Below are 18820 nucleotides of genomic sequence, written 5' to 3'. Positions count from 1 at the left end.
TACCACCCAGTACCCTTCCACCGACACCCTCCTTCGACTGACCGAACTGGTCCTCACCCTGAACAACTTTTCTTTCCAATCCTCCCACTTTCTCCAAACAAAAGGAGTAGCCATGGGCACCCGCATGGGCCCCAGCTATGCCTGCCTCTTCGTAGGGTATGTGGAACAATCCATCTTCCGCAACTACACTGGCCCCACCCCCCATCTTTTCCTTCGCTACATTGATGACTGTATCGGCGCTACCTCGTGCTCCCACGAGGAGGTTGAACAGTTCATCCACTACACTAACACCTTCCACCCCAACCTCAAATTCACCTGGACAGTCTCGGACTCCTCCCTCCCCTTCCTAGACCTTTCTGTTTCTATCTCAGGCGACCGAATCAACACGGACATCTACTACAAACCAACCGACTCCCACAGCTACCTGGACTACACCTCCTCCCATCCTGCCCCCTGTAAAAACGCCATCCCATTCTCCCAATTCCTTCGTCTCCGCCGCATCTGCTCCCAGGAGGACCAGTTCAAAATACGTACAACACAGATGGCCTCCTTCTTCAAGGACCGCAATTTCCCCCCCGACGTGGTCGACGGTGCCCTCCACCGCATCTCCTCCACTTCCCGCTCCTCCGCCCTTGAGCCCCGCCCCTCCAACCGCCACCAGGACAGAACCCCACTGGTCCTCACCTACCACCCCACCAATCTCCATGTACAGCGCATCATCCGCCGTCACTTCCGCCACCTCCAAACAGACCCCAGCACCAAGGATATATTTCCCTCCCCTCCCCTATCAGCTTTCCGTAGAGACCACTCCCTCCGCGACTCCCTTGTCAGATCCACACCCCCCACCGACCCAACCTCCACTCCCAGCACCTTCCCTTGCAACCGCAGGAGGTGCAACACTTGCGCCCACACCTCCCCCCTCACTTCTCTCCAAGGCCTCAAAGGAAACTTCCATATCCGCCACAGATTCACCTGCACCTCCACCCACATCATCTACTGCATCCGCTGCAGCCGGTGTGGCCTCCTCTATATTGGGGAGACAGGCCGCCTACTTGCGGAGCGATTCAGAGAGCACCTCTGGGCCACCCGGACGAACCAACCCAACCAACCTGTAGCACAGCATTTCAACTCCCCCTCCCACTCCACCGAGGATATGCAGGTCATTGGACTCATCCACCGCCAAACCACAACAACCCGACGGTCGGAGGAGGAGCATCTTATCTTCCGACTGGGAACCCTCCAACCGCAGGGGATGAACTTGGACTTCACCAGTTTCTTCATCCCCCCTCCCCCCACCTTGTCTCAGCCGGATCCCTCCAGCCCGGCACCGCCTTCCTGACCTGCAGTCTTCTTCTTGACCTCTCCGCCTCCATCCTACTCCGACCTATCACCCTCACCTTGACCTCTTTCCACCTATCACATTTCCAACGCCCCTCCTCCAAGTCCCTCCTCCCTACCTTTTATCTTCTCCTGCTGAACACTCTCTGCTCATTCCTGAAGAAGGGCCTGTGCCCGAAACGTCGAATCTCCTGTTCCCTGGATGCTGCCTGACCTGCTGTGTTGTTCCAGCAATAAAGTTTCAACTTTGATCTCCAGCATCTGCAGACCTCACTTTTTCCTACCATCACCCCTCACTTCTCTGCATTCAACCTCATCTGTGACCTATCCATCCACTCCAACAATTTATCAACATCCTTTTGATGTTCCACACTATCCTCCTTAGAATTCTTCCATATTTTATGTTACCTGCAAACTTGGAAATTGTCGCCTGCACACCAGGGTCCAGATTATTAATATATTTCAGAGAAAGCAAGGGCCCCAGTACCAATCCCTGGGGTACTCCATTTAAAACAAAATCTTACTGTGTGCTGAAAAATATCCATTTACCATTAGTCTGTTTCCTATCACTCAGCCAATTTTGTATCCATGTTGCTATTGTCCCTTTTACATCAGACCCTACACTTTTCCTCAGGTGTGTTGTGAGACACTATTAAATGCCTTCTGGAAATCCATGTGTACCATGTCCAAAGTGTTAACCCCATCTACCCTTTCCATTACCTCTTCAGAATACTTAAACATGATTTTGTCCTTAAAATATATGCTGACTCGTCCTAATCAACCCACTTTTTCCACACTGATTCTATCAGGATTAATTGTTTCCAAAAATGTACCCATCTGGCAGTGGTAAATTCTTCCAAATACAAGAAGATAATAGAATCCAGCTAGATAGAAATGAATGATAGGGACACTATAGGCCCATAGGAGGTTGTTAATGGGGTGATTTTGAAATGCGGAGAAAGTGAGGTCTGCAGATGCTGGAGATCAGAGCTGAAAATGTGTTGCTGGAAAAGCGCAGCAGGTCAGGCAGCATCCAGGGAACAGGAGAATCGACGTTTCGGGCATAAGCCCTTCTTCAGGAAAAAATCATGTTCTTAAGGACAAAATCATGTTTAAGTATTCTGAAGAGGTAATGATTTTGAAATGCTGAATGAGAAAACTAGCTAGGCTTAACAGAAAGAAACGTTTGCCAAGATATGCGAAGATTCAGTCCATAGGGCTGACTGGCCTCCTTCAAATGAAGCATCCCCCATTCACTCAAGGCCCAGGCCCAAAACTCTTTGTTAATCTAGCAGATTTACCCTGAAACTTTACTATTTCAGTGTGCCCTGGAGGAATACAGTCACCTTGTAGTTCTCATGGAAGTTGTAATGATAGAAGACTCGGAAATGGAACATGCCAGTGCTCAGTGGGGTTCAGTGGAACAGCCTGTGAATTGTGTGAAACTGGTAGATATGGACCGAACTGCAAAAGTATGTATCGCAACCAACTCTATGTTCTCTGAATTACTGCAAGAAAAGTTAGTAGTTTTGCTTTGTATTTTCTACCTGATGTGATGTCCTACAACCAAAATGCATAACCTAGTTTACCAATGCATTCCTTAAATTGCTTTTTATCTTATTGAAATTTTGAAATCTGCTTGAACAAATATGCAGAACTAACGCAGCTTACAAATACTACATTCAACTATTCAGGCTGTATTCATAAAGATCATACATCTCAGCAGTATTTCTATACAAAAGTTGTCATGTGATAAAGGAATAACCATTTGAAAGCTCTGCGAAGAATTTGCTTATATCTAGATCACTTGTCTATTGCTATTACAGTCTACAAACTGAGTTTCACCTGGACTAACTCCTTGAATTATAGCAACTTTCACATTACTTTTTTTTAAAATCTCACAGAATGTAATTGCACAGGAAATGCAATCTGTGATGAAGGAATTTCTGGTGCTGGAACTTGTTTCTGTAGAGAAGGATGGACTGGAAAATATTGTGAAACAAGATTTGGCAAGTAATTTTACATATGTAATTTTGAAATCAACATTAATTAATGAGCCCAATATTATATGTTATTGTCACTTATTTTGCAGTTATTTGTAACTTACATGAGTGCAAGTCCATTTTAATACATATGGTTTTGTGACTTACTGAAGTCAGAAAAGTTTATTTATTCCATTCATTCTCAAATTCCAAATTCCAAAGTTAAAACTAAATCAATTGATAAAGCAAATTACTGTAACTGAAGAATTGCAAATTGCTCAATTTGAATTAGTTTTCTCCAATGGAAATCTTATTTACTTTGTAATATTTTGTACATATGAATGAATATAGCTTTCACTGTTCTAGCACTATCAGTAAAGTCAAATTGAGTGTAATGTTACTCCTACATCAATATTGCTGTTAACATTCATGGGCAGAAGGATGAATACTTCTAGGTAAGAAAATTGTATTGAGTTGCAGTAATATCATCACTCTATGCTACTAATCACATTACAGAATTCTCAGTCAGCCAATTCCGACTTTGCAAGCACTAATAACCAAATTACTTTTGAAACACTTTATGCAAAATATAGATTTAAACATATACATGAACTGAAAAGTAGAATCTCAGCTGTTTTGAAAAAAACTCTTGTTATTTTAAACATATAGTTGAAATATCTATAAATTAATCATGACAGAGAAACTTGATAATATTCCACATGTTATTTCAGGGGCAGTTGGTGGTTCAACAATTGATATTACTCAGATCACTGTTAAAAATCTAGCTCATTGAATAAGCCTTTTTTTGTGGGGTTTTCAATAGTGAAAGGAATGTAGAAAAAGTGAAAGCTGTCCCTAATTGATGCCAATTAGAGCTGACTCTTGGGGCAGTCAGGGCAGTTGGTTGGAAAAGGGTGGGAGTAATCCTTTAATCAAAGAATTAAAACATACTGATTTAAGATTTGCATAAAACTTAACTTTCCAAACATGCTACTTTTGAAACATGGATTAAAGTGCAGCAGTCAAGATGGTGATTTATCCACTGAACAGGAGATTGAAACTAGTGTCTTTGTCATGTTTGATTAATTTTCTTTATTGTATATAGTGTCATTTATACTCCAGTCTTGAAGCACTGAGTTTTTTGTATTTTTGTTTAATGTAGCTGTAAAATCTGTATGTTCCCCAAAGTGTGATCGCAATGCTGTTTGCAGAAGTGACAACATCTGTGAGTGTAATCCATACTATAAAGGTGACGGAAGAAAATGTACAGGCAAGTACATATACATGTTTAGCTAAGCTTAACAAATATAATTGTAAATTCTATTTGGTTGTTTCGATTTCAGATTAGCTTATATTCAGCTGAAGACCTAAATTGTGGGGCCAGTAGGTGTTCTCAGTTTGCTATTGGTGGATTCTAAGCATTTATTTTAAAATTGCAAACAGATTATTTTCAGACTCAATTTGCATATACACGCTATGTATAAATTAATTTTAGGGCCTCAGTGAGGTGATAGAATTTTAACACCATTGCAGTACTAAATAGGGAAGGAGCATACTTTGGTCATCATACTGATGCTAACTCCTCTATAAGTCAGAAATTAATGTAGAGTTTTATTACTTTCCCTATTTAAAAAGTTCTACTTTCCCTTTTTTTCTGAAAAAAAGCAATTTTAAAAAAACTTTATTGTTGTCCATGGCATTCTTGTGCAGAGACATTTATAATTGCCTCTACATTCACTCTCTTAGGGACAATTTTACACTATTGACCTTTTTTTTGCTGGATCAGTTCCATTACATTTTTTACATTACATTACAGTGTGGAAACATGCCCTTCGGCCCAACAAGTCCACACCGACACGCCGAAGCGAAACCCACCCATACCCCTACATTTACCCCTTACCTAACACTACGGGCAATTTAGCATGGCCAATTCACCTGATCTCCACATCTTTGGACTGTGGGAGGAAACCGGAGCACCCGGAGGAAACCCACGCAGACACGGGGAGAACGTGCAAACTCCACACAGTCAGTCACCTGAGGCGGGAATTGAACCCGGGTCTCTGGCGTTGTGAGGCAGCAGTGCTAACCACTGTGCCACCGTGCCGCCCACAAATTATGATGACAGCCCACAGTGCCTGCACTGATAGTGATTCTTTTACTGGAGGATTTTACTGTAATCTCATGTCCCTACCTTTTTAAGTTCAGTTCAGAAAGTAGCAAAAGCAGGACACTGCAGGATTTAGATGGTGCAATGATGGTGGGCCAGGAGGCCTCGTTTAAATTCCACCTGCTCCAGAGATGTGTAATAAACATTCTTGGATAGAAAATATCTATCAGGAATTCAGGATATCAGCTATGAGGAGAGATTAGAAAAGCTACAGCTCTTCTCCTTGGAATAGAAAGGGTTGTCAGCTGATTTAATAGAAGTATTCAAAATGATGAGGCACTTCGATAAGAGTAGATACAGAAAACTTGTTCCCTCTAGTAAGTTAATTCTTAATAGAAGGAAAAGAAAAAAGATCTAGAGGAAAGATAAGCAGAATCGTTTTCACTTGAAGAGTTGATGGAATCCGGGAGGTTCTACTTAATGTGATGGTGCAAGTTAAAATTACTAATGATGTCAATAGGAAGTTGGACAGCTACATGAGGATGAGGAACTGAGGACCATAACCCCACACTCTTGGTTTTTGTCTAAGTGTGACAGCACTTTCAAAGATCTGGTAGAGGCATAATGCATCTCCTTCTGTGCTGTAGGGTTCTGATACAAAATTTTAGTTCTTTAATCACAAGATTTGCTCAACTGCGTGGTGGAAAAATGAGACAAAATTACTTCTGGATAGAACAAGTAGGATATTCTGCCCTGACCCAATTCCATGAGTGTTGCACAGGAAATCTGACAGAAATTTGTCTGCGAAAAGGCATCTCAAATTCAATGGTTGTCATTTTTAACATGCCAATTGGACTCTTGGGAAGCTTTCAGTTTTATTCCCTTTGGAAGGATAAGGCATAACCCTCAATAGGCACATTGGTTAGGTCATAGTTCTCTGAAAGGATAGAACAGATTTTGGACCAGGTTTGAGCTGGCTAATATTTTTAAACTCTGTTCAAGAATAATTAAAAAAAAGAAGAGATATAGCAGAAGTCAACAGAATACTATAATAAGATTTTATTTAGCCACAAAATCTATCTTGTTGTTCTTGCATGGAAAGAAGGGAATCAAAGCGCATTCATTAATATGGTAATTTTATATATAGTGGTCGACCGCTGCAAGAACAATAATGGAGGCTGCCACCAATATGCTGCCTGTAGTCAAAGTGGGATTAACATAACCTGCACTTGCCAACCAGGACACGAGGGTGACGGCTATTTCTGTAGCCCCATAGATCGATGTGTCGATGGCAGGAATGGTGGATGCAGCGAACATGCAATATGCATTAATATTGGACCAGTAAGTGCAAAAGATATTAGGACTGGTTAATATTATTATTTGTGAACTGAAATACATTGTTAGCATCATTAAGGGCAACTTCTAACTTACTGCTGGTATATAGATCCATTTTTACAACTGCCAAGATTAATAAAGAGTAAGTAACCAGTTGGGGGAAGAGGTTATAGACTTGTTGTTTTTACATTGGATTCCTGACTGTAACACTGGTCACAGTTCTTTGGAAAAAGTGTTATATTTTCATGTTCAAATTGCTTACAGTCAGCCAGCTGGCAGTTAATGAATGTCATATGTTTGGAGTCAGAATAATTTTGAGACCATGGATTGACAGACATCTCAATATGTTAAGGCACAGTTATTACCAATATACCTCGGATAATCTTTGAGGGCTGTAATGAAGAATCTTTCAATACTATCTCCCTAACCTATTATTTGAAGGGAAATTATACTGTGCCAGTCATGCTTTGAAAATAATGAATAAAATTCCATCTATCAAATGATTTTTGAAAATAAACTTTCAATTTAGTTAAATAAGAAGTCTAAAAGGAATTTGTCATAATTAAACCACTTTTCAAAATTGCAAAGGCATGTTTTGAAATTAACCAATATCATATGTGCTTGAATGAAATGCTTCTCTTTTCTACTTTACAGGAGGTGTAATTTTTCAAACATTTTTAAAAATGGTATTTACAGCATTAATTTTGGTATTTGGTATACTCAAGAGATAGTAAATGTTCAAGTTAACTTTTATAAGATGTTCTGTAATTATGTTCTTAAAAGATATGGAGCACAATTTGAAATAATTTTGTAACTGTAATGCTCACAATTGGTGCTTCAGTTTAAACCTAGAGTTCAGATATGTTTGATGAGTAGTTCATGAAATAAGTTGATTCAAAAAATTTAAAAAGGACTCTGTTGTAGAATAAACGAAGGTGTGAATGCAAAGAAGGATTCAGAGGTGATGGTATCCAATGTTTAGTAAATGCCAAACCACCGAGAGATCGTTGTCTTGAAAGGAATTTATGTCATCCTAATGCCTTTTGCAATGATCTCCATTTTCAAGGTGAGACTTTATTTTGTTATGTTGCAGCATTTTACTTAACTTTTAATTTGCTATGATGAAAGTGGTTACATAAAACATTGATTGGTTCTCTATAATGACCAATGAGACTTCAATCTACATTGATCCAGGAAACTTCTGTTTTAATAATTGTCAATCGAAACAGGAGAAATCCTGTGCACAAGTTTGGAGACAAATATTCCAAAAAAGTCTGCAATTCAGTTGGTCATGCAAAAATACATTCTTAAACTTATTCATCTATAGGATGTGGACACCACTAGTCCTATCAACATTTATTCTCAATCCTAATTGTCATTGCTGTAGTGAGCCACCTTCCTGAAGTGCAGCAATCAGTGTTTAGCAACACCCAGAGTTAGTCACGGAGCTCCAAAATTTTGATTGAGCAACAATGAAGAGAAAGTAATGTTTTTCAAAGTCAGAATATCACGAAATCTGAATGGGAACATGAAATGTGGTAGTGTTCCCATGTGCCTACAGACATTATCTTTCTCACTGATAGTTTTTGCAGGATGGGAAGATGCTATTAAACAACCTTGGTGAGCTGCTCTTGCGGATGATATACATGCAGCCATGTTTTTCCAATGTTGGAGAGAGTGAGCACTTAAGATGGTGGATGTAACTTGCCCTGCAACTTAGTGAACAGTTAAGAGTCTGTTAAGTGGATCTATTGTTACATATAGAGCACTAAGATTCCTTCTTTTAGAGCAGAATTACCAAATAAATCACTCAACACCTGGAGGCCCACTCACAGCATCGAAGAGTTTATTGAAATTACCTTGGTGGGAAGAGACCCTCTGAGAATCTAGAATGTTCTTCAACGAACAAAGGAAAGACCATACGTTTGTTTACATTTGTATTTAGCAAATACATAGCAATCATTAATAATCTCTACGACTCTATCAGGTGGGTCTAGATTGGGTTGGGATATCTGGTCAGCATGGACGCGTTGGACCGAAGGGTCTGTTTCCGTGCTGTACATCACTATGTCTCTATGACTCTAATTAATTACTTACACTTCCAATTAAGCTAATCATGTAACTGCATGGCTAGAGATGGACAGGCTTATGGTTAACCCCTGGTCTTCCATGGTCTCATGATGTTTCTCAGACTCTGATTTCCCTTGAGACTTCTCACTACAGTGGATACTGTATTCAATCACATTCCAATATACTGATTAGCCATACTCCTCTTCACACACTTGCCAGCTGCATCACATTAATTGCCAATAGTTTATGACTTTTCAAATTCTGTTATGTAATTTATTATTCCTACTAATCTCATTATAGAAGATATAAAAGGATATAAATATCTACCAATTGTTCTAAAATTCATAATATCAGTTCCAGTATAATATTAGAGAGACATATGTAAAGTTACACCAAATGTTCGAATTCTTTAGCTATTTGGGTTATGAGCAGTTTCTTTCTCACCTGACCTTGGAATGTCAAGCAGACACTCTCTTGTAACTGTACCTATAACTCTTTCTTTTCACATGCTTGAATCATAGAACTCCTACAGTGTGGAAACAGGCCCTTTGGCCCAACAAGTCCACACAGACCCTCCGAAGGGTAACCCGCCCAGTCCCATTCCCCTACCCTATTATCCTATATATACCCCTGACTTTTACACCTCCCTGAACACTATTGGCGACGCTCCGAAAGCTAGTGTGCTTCCAATTAAACCTGTTGTACTATAACCTGGTGTGTGATTTTTAACTAATTGGTCTCACTTCCCCTTGAAAGGAATAAATCTAATAAAGACCTCACCCTTCTAGTTTCCAGTTGACTAGTCTGCATGAAAAGTGCAAATACGTAGTTGTTAGGTGAGGTCAGTGTTGGGCTTGGTTGTGATGCCCCACCTAGGGTGAATAGGATGCTGATAATCCAAACTATATCTGAGCTCACTTAGGGAGGGAAAGAAAAAATCAGAACATTACCAGTAAATCATTACTGTGTACGCACTGTCTCAAGATTGTAACCAACAGCTTCTTACATGCTTAGTTGATGTGAACATCAACATCTAGGACGCTGTTCTGTTGGAGGTTTCAGGGGAATAATAAATAATTCAATTGTGATGTCATATCACAGGCACTTTGTGAAATGACCGTGAGCCATTCAGATGTGTGTGTATTTAGCAATGTTGTTTTTTTCCCAGATAAAACAGCTGGAGTATTCCATTTGCAGTCACCCATTGAGAAATATAGATTTACCTTTGAAGGTGCAACAGCTGCCTGCAATGCTGAGGGGGCTACTCTGGCAAGTTTTGATCAACTTGCTACTGCCCAGCAGGTAAATATCTACACAAACAAGGTATATAGCAAAAGTCAAGCTGTTTAACAGAGGTCTATTTTCCATATGTCCATGCTGTTATATAGACACTTTATATTTAATATCACTTAGAGTACTTAGGTTTTGAAGGATTGTGTAAAATTGATGTATTTCAACTTTTGTCGAAATACCTGGAGTGGTTTCTCCTAAAATAGTTAACTGCGGACAAAGGAACATAGGAAGCAAGTGCGCCATTCAGCCTGCCTACTCTTCAACACAATCACAATGCTTTTTATTCACCCTATCCCCAATAAGCTTGTATTTTATTGGTAATCAGAAATCTTACCAATCTGTACTCTGAACATGCTCAAAGACTGAGATACCATCGGTAGAGAATACCAAAGTTTTACAACCATCTGAGTAAAAAAATTCCTATTCATCAATAATTTAAATAGCACTGGCCCATCCTCTGTTTTCAGACTACCCAACCATGGGAAACATCTTACCTGCATCTACCCTGTCTATCACTAAGTATTTTGTAAGCTTCAATAAGATCACCTCTCATTCTTCAAAACTCTACAGCATACAGGCCCAGTATGCCCAAATTTGCCACCTTGGGAATAAGTCTAATGAACCTTTGTAGCATTCCCTCTACGGCAGTAATATCTTTGCCAGGTTAAGGGGACCAAAAGTGCACACAGTAATCCAGGTGCGATCTGACAAAATCCCTGTACCATTGAAGCAAGTTTTTTTTATCCCTATACTCAAATCCTCATACAATAAAAGCTAACATTTCATTAGCTTTCCTAAAGCTTCTTTTGAAATGACTTGAGGATCATTTCTGGTTGCTTGGGGATTTGTTATAATTTTCTTGGGTTCTTTGTTTTGCTACCATGAGGAAACCAGTACTCTCCAATCCAGTGGACAGGTACAGTTTGATTTGTGCAAGGTTTGTGAAGGTTTGTAGCTCAGGTTGAGGTTTAGGGTGTAGGTTTGCTCACTGAGCTGGAGGTTTGATATCCAGACGTTTCATTACCTGGCTAGGTAACATCATCAATGTTGACCTCCAAGTGAAGCGAAGCTGTTGTCTCCTGCTTTCTATTTATATGTTTGTCCTGGATGGGGTTCCTGGGGTTTGTGGTGATGTCATTTCCTGTTTGTTTGATTTGTCTTCATACACTGAAGGACATGGTATTTTCTTTTTAGTATTAGTGCATGTGCAATGTGTGTTCATGGTTATTTCTGTTTTTAAATGTGCTGACTGCTTTAGGGCTCTTTTGGTGCATTTTTTCTAATTGCTGGAAATTTTCAGAATAGTAGGTTTGCTAGTGTTAACTATCTTTTGACTAATTTCCATTCAATTTTTTGAAAATGGCTCAAAGTACAGTCTGGTTAGCAAAGTTGGATCACATGGAATACAGGGAGAACTAGCCATTTGGTTACATAACTGGCTTGAAGGTAGGAGACAGAGGGTGGTGGTGGAGTTGCTTTTCAGACTGGAGGCCTGTGAGCAGCGATCTGCCACAAGGATCGGTGCATGGTCCACTGCTTTTCGTCATTTATATAAATGATTTGGATGTGAACATAGGAGGTATGGTTAGTAAGTTTGCAGTTGACACCAAAATTAGTGGAGTAGTGGAGAGCCAAGAACGTACCACAATGTACAGTGGGACTTTGATCAGGTGGGCAGGTGAGCCGAGGAATGGCAGATGAAGTTTAATTTAGATAAATGGGAGATGCTGCATTTTGGAAAAACAAAATCAGGGCAGAACTTATACACTTAATGGTAAGGTCTTGGGGAATGTTGCTGAATAAAGAGAACTTGGTGTGCAGCTTTGTAGTTCCTTGAAAGTAAAGTCACAGGTAGATAGGATAGTGAAGACTGTGTTTGGTATGCTTGCCTTTATTAGTCAATGCATTGAGTACAGGAGTTGCAAAGTCATGTTGCAACTGTAGACAGCATTGGTTAGGCCACTTTTGGAATACTGTGTTCCATTCTGGTCTCCCTGCTATAGGAAGGATGTTGTGAGACTTGAAAGATTTCAGAAAACATTTAGAGGGATGTTGCCATGGTTGGCAGGTTTGAGCTATAGGGAGAGACTGAACAGGCTGGGGCTATTTTCCCTGGAGTGTCAGAGGCTGAGGGGTGACCTTATAGAGGTTTACAAAATCATGAGAGGCATGGATAGGGTGAATAGCCAAGGTCTTTTCCCCAGGATAGGGGAGCCAAAAACCAGAGGGCATTTGTTTAAGGTGAGAGGGAGATAATTTAAAATGGACCTGAGAGGCAACTTGTTCATGCAGAGGGTGGTGTGAGTATGGAATGAGCTGCCCGAGGACATGGTGGAGGCTGGTACAATTATGATATTTAAAAGGCAACTGTAGGGTATATAAATAGGAAGGATATGGGCCAAAACCTGGCAAATGGGACTGGATCATTTAGGATATCTGTTCAGCATGGATGAGTTGGACCAAGGGGTCTGTTTCCATGCTGTACACTTCTATGACTCTATGATCTTCATATTAACCTTCAGTGATTTATTAACAAAGACACTTATATCCACTTTCACAATTACATTTTCCAAACTCTTACAATTTAAGAAATATTCTGCACACTTCTTCTCCTGTCACAATGGATAGCTTCACAATTTTCCGTTGTATTCTGTTTTTCAGGTTTAGTCCATTTACTAAGTCTGTCCAGGTCCTCCTAAAAGCAGTTTACATTCCTCACAAAACACATTCCAATTAGCTTCGTAATATCCACAAACTTCTAAATATTAACTACAGAAATAATATACTGGGAATTCTAGAAATCTGAAACAAAAACAGAAAATGTTGGAAGTGCTGTGCAGATCAGACTGCACTTGTGGAGAGAGAAAGTGTTCACTTTTCAGATTGAGGAGCTCCCCTCGTGAACTATATAACACTTTAATTTATCTTGCACAGTTTGGTTACCACCTTTGTGTTATTGGATGGATGGCCGATAAGAAAGCCGGATATCCCACAACCCATATAAATCCTAACTGCGGCTCCAATAAGATTGGTATAATGGATTATGGAGTTCAGACTAATCTCAGTGCTCTTTGGGATGCTTACTGCTTTAGAGAGCAAGGTAAGCAAGGAATTGAATGCATTCCTTAGTTAAATTTACTATTATCTAAATAAAAGATGTAAAGCAGCATTTGATTTACTAAATATTTAAGTTACACTAATTAGTTGGTATTTTTCTGGCACAATTACTTTGTAGATATTCAATGTGTATGTAAGGAAGGCTTTGTGGGTGATGGTTATTCCTGCAATGGGAACCTTGTGGAAGTGCTTTCCAGTAACTCCAATTTTTCAGTCTTTTATTCTGTGAGTATTACTTCTGTATGACTTTAATTTTATGTTTACAAATATGATCGGCAGTGCATCTCATTATTTCCTCTTTCTTGTTAGAAATTATTAGATTATGCCAATGCGACTGAAGAAGGAATGAAATTCCTGGAATTCCTATCAAATGAGACAACCAATGAAACTTTGTTCGTGCCCTTAGATTCTGGTTTTAGAGTAAATGAGGTAAAAAGAAATTACTTCCCGAGTGTTCCCTTCCTACTTTATAAAGATCAAATATACAATTGAGAATAGAAGTGATGTGGAAATTTGTTAACGATTCATTATGCTTGTTAAAAGTGGTTGAGAGAAGACTTTTAGGTTGAGCAGCAGAACATTTTCAGTAAAACCATGTAATCTTTAACATGCACCCTTTAGCTGCAAGCATTGCCTTAATCTCAACCTAAAGGCGCTGTAGGAATCCAAGTTGCTATTGTTAATGGAACTGTTGCTCCAGCAATGTAGTAGTCCCCCAGTGCTTCATTAACATGCCATGTCAGGTGGTGGGTTATAGCATGAACTCACATCCTTCTACCTGAAAGTGTGCTGACAAATTGAGCCAGTATTTCAATGACAAGTAATTGCAGTCACAAAACTTTGGTGCAAAATTATCACTTTGTAATTTCTTATTGTATCTAGACCTTGTCATGGAGGGATCTTGAAAACCATATCTCTAGAAACAATAGTTTTATCTACTATGATGAGTTGAGTGCTGATACACCCATTTCATCCAGGCTGGGATATGATCTTCTTATTGATGAAACTGGACCCGCAAATCAGACTCTCTTCAATGTAAGTGATAGTAGAGCTTTTCTGTTGAAAAGACAAAACCTGCTGCCTTTAAATTTGAAAAATGTAATACATTAAAACCTATTTCTAGCAGTAATACGTGCAGAAAAACATTGCTGTGTTCCTTTAAAAAAGGAATTTGTTTTTACAAAATCTTGTAAAAGAGCCGGGAAAGTGGTCTTATTTTAATTGACCGCCAGCTAGACTACTTTGCTAATTCTATACTTCTTGTATATACAAAAGCTGAAGTCTGTGAAAATTTCAATACCTAATTTGCACTTTAATCCTTTTATGAAAAGGAAAAGCTACACATCCTGGAAATCTGAAATAAAAATAAAAATTCAGGTATTAGGTCAGTCAGTATCTGGGAAGAGAAGAGAACAGTGTTAGGGTTTGAATCATGGCATATTCAGGGAAAATAAAATGAACTATAAGAAAGCCTGTTTATAGGGGAAAAGGAAATTAGTAAGGGTTTGTGTATGGGCTGGTGCAGGGAAGTTTTTGGACTGGCCTGGATGAAAATAATGATACATTGCTTCATTAGACACAGAATTGTAAACAGGAAAAGACAAGAGAAAACACAAAGAAGGGAGGAGTAAAACAAAAGGCCTCTGAAAGTAAAATTCTGGCAAGAGAGTAAATTTCCATGTGGTAAAAAACAAGAACGGACAGCAAGCTTTCAAGCATAGTATTCTCCACATATATGTCCTTTCCACTCAATATTTCTATGATACAATATAAGAATTGTAGATAAATAGAGTCCAAGTCTACAATTTTAACAAGAGTTTTTTTTATCAGTTAACCTCCATTTAAAGAAAACACATTCAACTGATTATTAGCTCACTATATTCGTACAAATTCGTATTTAATGAATCCATAATTAATACATCCATCCGCAGCCCCTCTTTCCAACAGATCTCAGCCATCCTTTCAGACTGTATTAAATGATTACTGACTCAACCAATCACGATGCAGAGATCTTCCAGTAACAGTGATGTTATGCACATCATTGTTAATTGCAATGATCCTTGCACTCTGACCTTTTTGTCCTTTCAGCTGAGACTTCTGATGCTGTTTGAAACAAGGATGCCTCGATGCAGTGATCCAGGAGATGACTGTCAAAGAGGAGCAACACAGCAGGCATATAACATTAGCTGCCATCTCCAGCTCAGCATTTATAGGTCTCAAGATTTTCACCAGGGTTGTTAGGTGAGGGAGAGGGTGAGTGAGATTGGAGGTGAGATGGCAGCAGCCAGTCACATTTTGTTGGGGTAGTGAGTAGTCGGGGTAGACAGTGGTTCTGGACATTTAGGCCAGTGGTGCTTGTGGAGATGTGAGACATATCAGTTCAACTTCTCACAGGATCAGAAAGCCTGCCCTACATAGATGGAATCAGCATTCTAAGCATTCTGACCTGCAAGTTGAGCAATGTTACAGTGTTGTTCACTGTGTACATTAAATAGGTGTGGAGGTTAATGGTTAAGTTAATTGTTATTTATTGTGTTATACCAGAGATTTCACAGAGCAAGGTTTCTGGGCTAAGTAGCACAAATCTGAGCTTAGAGTCTGGGACATTTACGCAATGTCTTGTGCAGCCCGAATCAGCTGATTCAACATTTAACATTTCCTTGGCATTAAAAGTGCATGTCCATGCGTGGGGACTTCCAATGGGTCCAAGCGTAAACTCAGTGTATTGTCACTCCCAATTTGGGAAGGATTTATTTTCAACTCGCAATCTGGCTCTTCACCATGTCATTTTACTATTGATTGTTGAAGAGTATTCTGCAGATTCTTCAGACTACTTGTTTGCTTTCCTAATGGACCATATTTTCCAATAGCCTTTTGCCATAATTTCCCTGACTGAACTATGGTGGGTGAATTTCCCAATAAATGAGGCCCTATTGGGGCACAGCATTCAAACTACAGCTGCAAGACAAGTTTAGTTTATAATCCAGTACTCTGGATTGCACACTTGACCTGTCACTTTCATTCAGATTTTTGCTGAATGCCACTTAACCAAGCTAATTTGTACACAGTGAACAATATTGTAACAGTGCTCAACTTCTAGGTCAGAATGCTTAGAATGCTGATTCCATCAATGTAGGGCTGGCTTTCTGATCTTGTGCTCCTAGCAATGAGCTGAATGCAGGAAATGTGGTGCAGCTGCAGTCTGATTTCTGAGCTATTATTTTAATATTAATTTTAATGTGCAAAGGAAGTCACAGACCCTTGACTTGCAATTTCCTGTCACGAGTGTGGCTCCCAGCTGAGAGCACTAGATCTCAAACTGCTCTCTTGTGGGTTGTTGAATTTCAATTCTACCCTCACTTTACTTGACATTATTTATGTATCTAAATCAGTAACACATTTGAAGGTATTAGCTGGAATTTGCTCACAGATAATATTCCGTATCTGGTACAGTAAATGCAGTGCAGAAAAAAATTTAAATTCAATAGGAATATTCATGAGTTGTAAACATTAATTATTTTGCTTTATTAGTGTTTTAGCTATTACTTGAAGGCTAAATTAGGCTTTGAAATTTAGAAAAAATAGCATGTCAGAAGATATATTCAGTTATCAAACTCATTCCATCTTGGCTGCGGTACAACTACTTCACTCACCCACCATTACAATTGAGATGTCACATTGCTTACGTAATAACAATGAATCCAAAAGGTCAGCATTTTTCTAAGAGTTCCAGCCCTCCAACCCTGTCTTGGTAATTGTAGACCCATTAAGTTAGGCATCAATTTAGTGAGCCTGCTGTGAATAATTAGTAGATTTATATTTCCGAGTCATTTATGGGATGATACTATTTGTAGTTTCCTACTTTAGGATATATTGCCAGAATTCATTAATACCACAACTGCTTTTGCAAATTGGTCATGGACAATCAGTAATTGTAATGCAACTCCCTCAGGTCCTTTACCTATTCAGCAGTCTTGAACACAATGCTCTATAGCATATACACACACATACTTGTTATTATACCAATCCTTTTCTTTAATACATTCATGAGATGTGGTCATTGTTGGTTAAGCCAACATTTATTGTCATATAGAATTCCTACAGTGTGGAAACAGGCCACTAGGCCCTACAAGTCCACACCGACCCTCTGAGTAACCCACCTCGACCCATTCTCCTACTACTCTACATTTACGCTGAACTAATGCACCTAACCTATACATCCCTGAAAGCTATGGTCAATTTTAGCATGGCAAATTCACCTAACTTGCACGTCTTTGGATTGTGGGATGAAACACGTGCTAACTCCACACAGACAGTTGCCTGAGGCTGGAATCAAACACTCGTCTCTGACGCTGTGAGGCAGCAGTGCTAACCACTGAGCTGCCCTATCCCTAATTGCCCATCTGAAGGTGGTGGTGAGTTGTCTTTTTGAACCACAGCAGTCCTTGAGATGTAGGGACACCCACAGTGCTCTAAGAAAGGAAATTCCAGGATTTTGACTAAGCAATAAAAAGAAACAACAATATAGTTTCAAGTCTGAGTGCCTAAAGTTCTATTTATCAATGTTAAAAGACATGGGCCAGATTCAGGCTCATAGCTCCATCACAAACAGTCAAGATGCTCCTCATAACTAATTGTTTCTCTGTCTCTGTGTGAGAGACAGAGAGACAGAGAGAGAGACAGAGAGAGAGAGAGAGACAGAGAGAGAAAAGTCTTTAGCCAATTACTTCCTTGTTAATATTTTATGTGGAACTTTGTCAAAGCCTTTTCACATTTATCATGCTCACTAGCATTTCAAGATCCATCAGTTTTATACTATCTTCAAGAGGACAACAAAAGCAATGACAGGACCATTTTTGGTTAAAAGTGGTGTAAATCTATCTCTAACAACCATTTCTAGTGGCCTGTTTAATGATTGAATTCAAACAAATATGTCTATAGTTTCCTAGTTCAACTTGCTATAGAGTCAGAGTCATACAACATAGAAATAGGCCCTTTAGCCCACCATGTCTATGCTAACCAACAAACACCAAACTATACTAATCCCATTGACCCTTATTTGATCCATGGGCCTATTATGCCCTGGCATTTTATGTACTCATCCAGATACTTCCCAACTGTTGAGAGAGTACCTGCCTCCACCACCCTCTCACGCAGAACATTTTATATTTCTACCACCCTCTTGGTGAAAAAATAATCTCACCAATCTCCTCTAAATGACTTACTCCTCACCTTAAATTTATACCCTCTGGTCATAGCATGCCTGCCACAAGGAGAACTCTGTCTATGATTTGGAGATGCCAGTATTGGACTGGGGCATACACAGTTAAAAATCACACAACACCAGGTTTAATTGGAAGGACTCTCATTCGAAGCGCTGCTCCTTCAGGTGGTTGTAGAGTATAAGATTGTAAGACACAGAATTTATAGCAAACGTTTACAGTGTGATGTAACTGAAATTATACTTTGAAAAAGACCTGGATTGTTTGTTAAGTGTCTTGTCTGTTAGAATGACCATGTTGGTTTCAGTTCTTTCCTATGTAAATCGCAAAACCTTTTTAAAAGTTACATTCTCAAG

At 39.5% G+C, this 18820-nt stretch overlaps 1 protein-coding gene across 3 annotated transcripts in view; it reads left to right on the top strand.

Annotated features, from left to right (window-relative positions):
* stab1 (stabilin 1) overlaps positions 1–18820 on the top strand; it is a 276631-nt gene that overhangs the window by 241476 nt on the left and 16335 nt on the right. For 2 of the 3 annotated variants that reach the window (XM_043707873.2, XM_043707874.2), the window contains 10 exons: positions 2661–2810; positions 3243–3347; positions 4483–4590; positions 6575–6768; positions 7687–7828; positions 10001–10134; positions 13060–13225; positions 13361–13467; positions 13552–13671; positions 14125–14277. In XM_043707873.2, the coding sequence (XP_043563808.2) occupies positions 2661–2810; positions 3243–3347; positions 4483–4590; positions 6575–6768; positions 7687–7828; positions 10001–10134; positions 13060–13225; positions 13361–13467; positions 13552–13671; positions 14125–14277 (1379 nt within the window). The remainder of the gene's footprint in view (positions 1–2660; positions 2811–3242; positions 3348–4482; positions 4591–6574; positions 6769–7686; positions 7829–10000; positions 10135–13059; positions 13226–13360; positions 13468–13551; positions 13672–14124; positions 14278–18820) is intronic. The other variant, XM_087994200.1, reaches the window with a different exon arrangement.

This window comes from Chiloscyllium plagiosum, unplaced genomic scaffold (assembly GCF_037043375.1).
Source record: "Chiloscyllium plagiosum isolate Xiang-an unplaced genomic scaffold, Cpla_swu_hap1 HiC_scaffold_14, whole genome shotgun sequence".
NCBI classification, from domain to species: Eukaryota; Metazoa; Chordata; class Chondrichthyes; order Orectolobiformes; family Hemiscylliidae; genus Chiloscyllium; species Chiloscyllium plagiosum.
The sequence above is the reverse complement of the archived record's forward strand: the minus strand, read 5'-3'. Positions and strand labels throughout refer to the sequence as shown.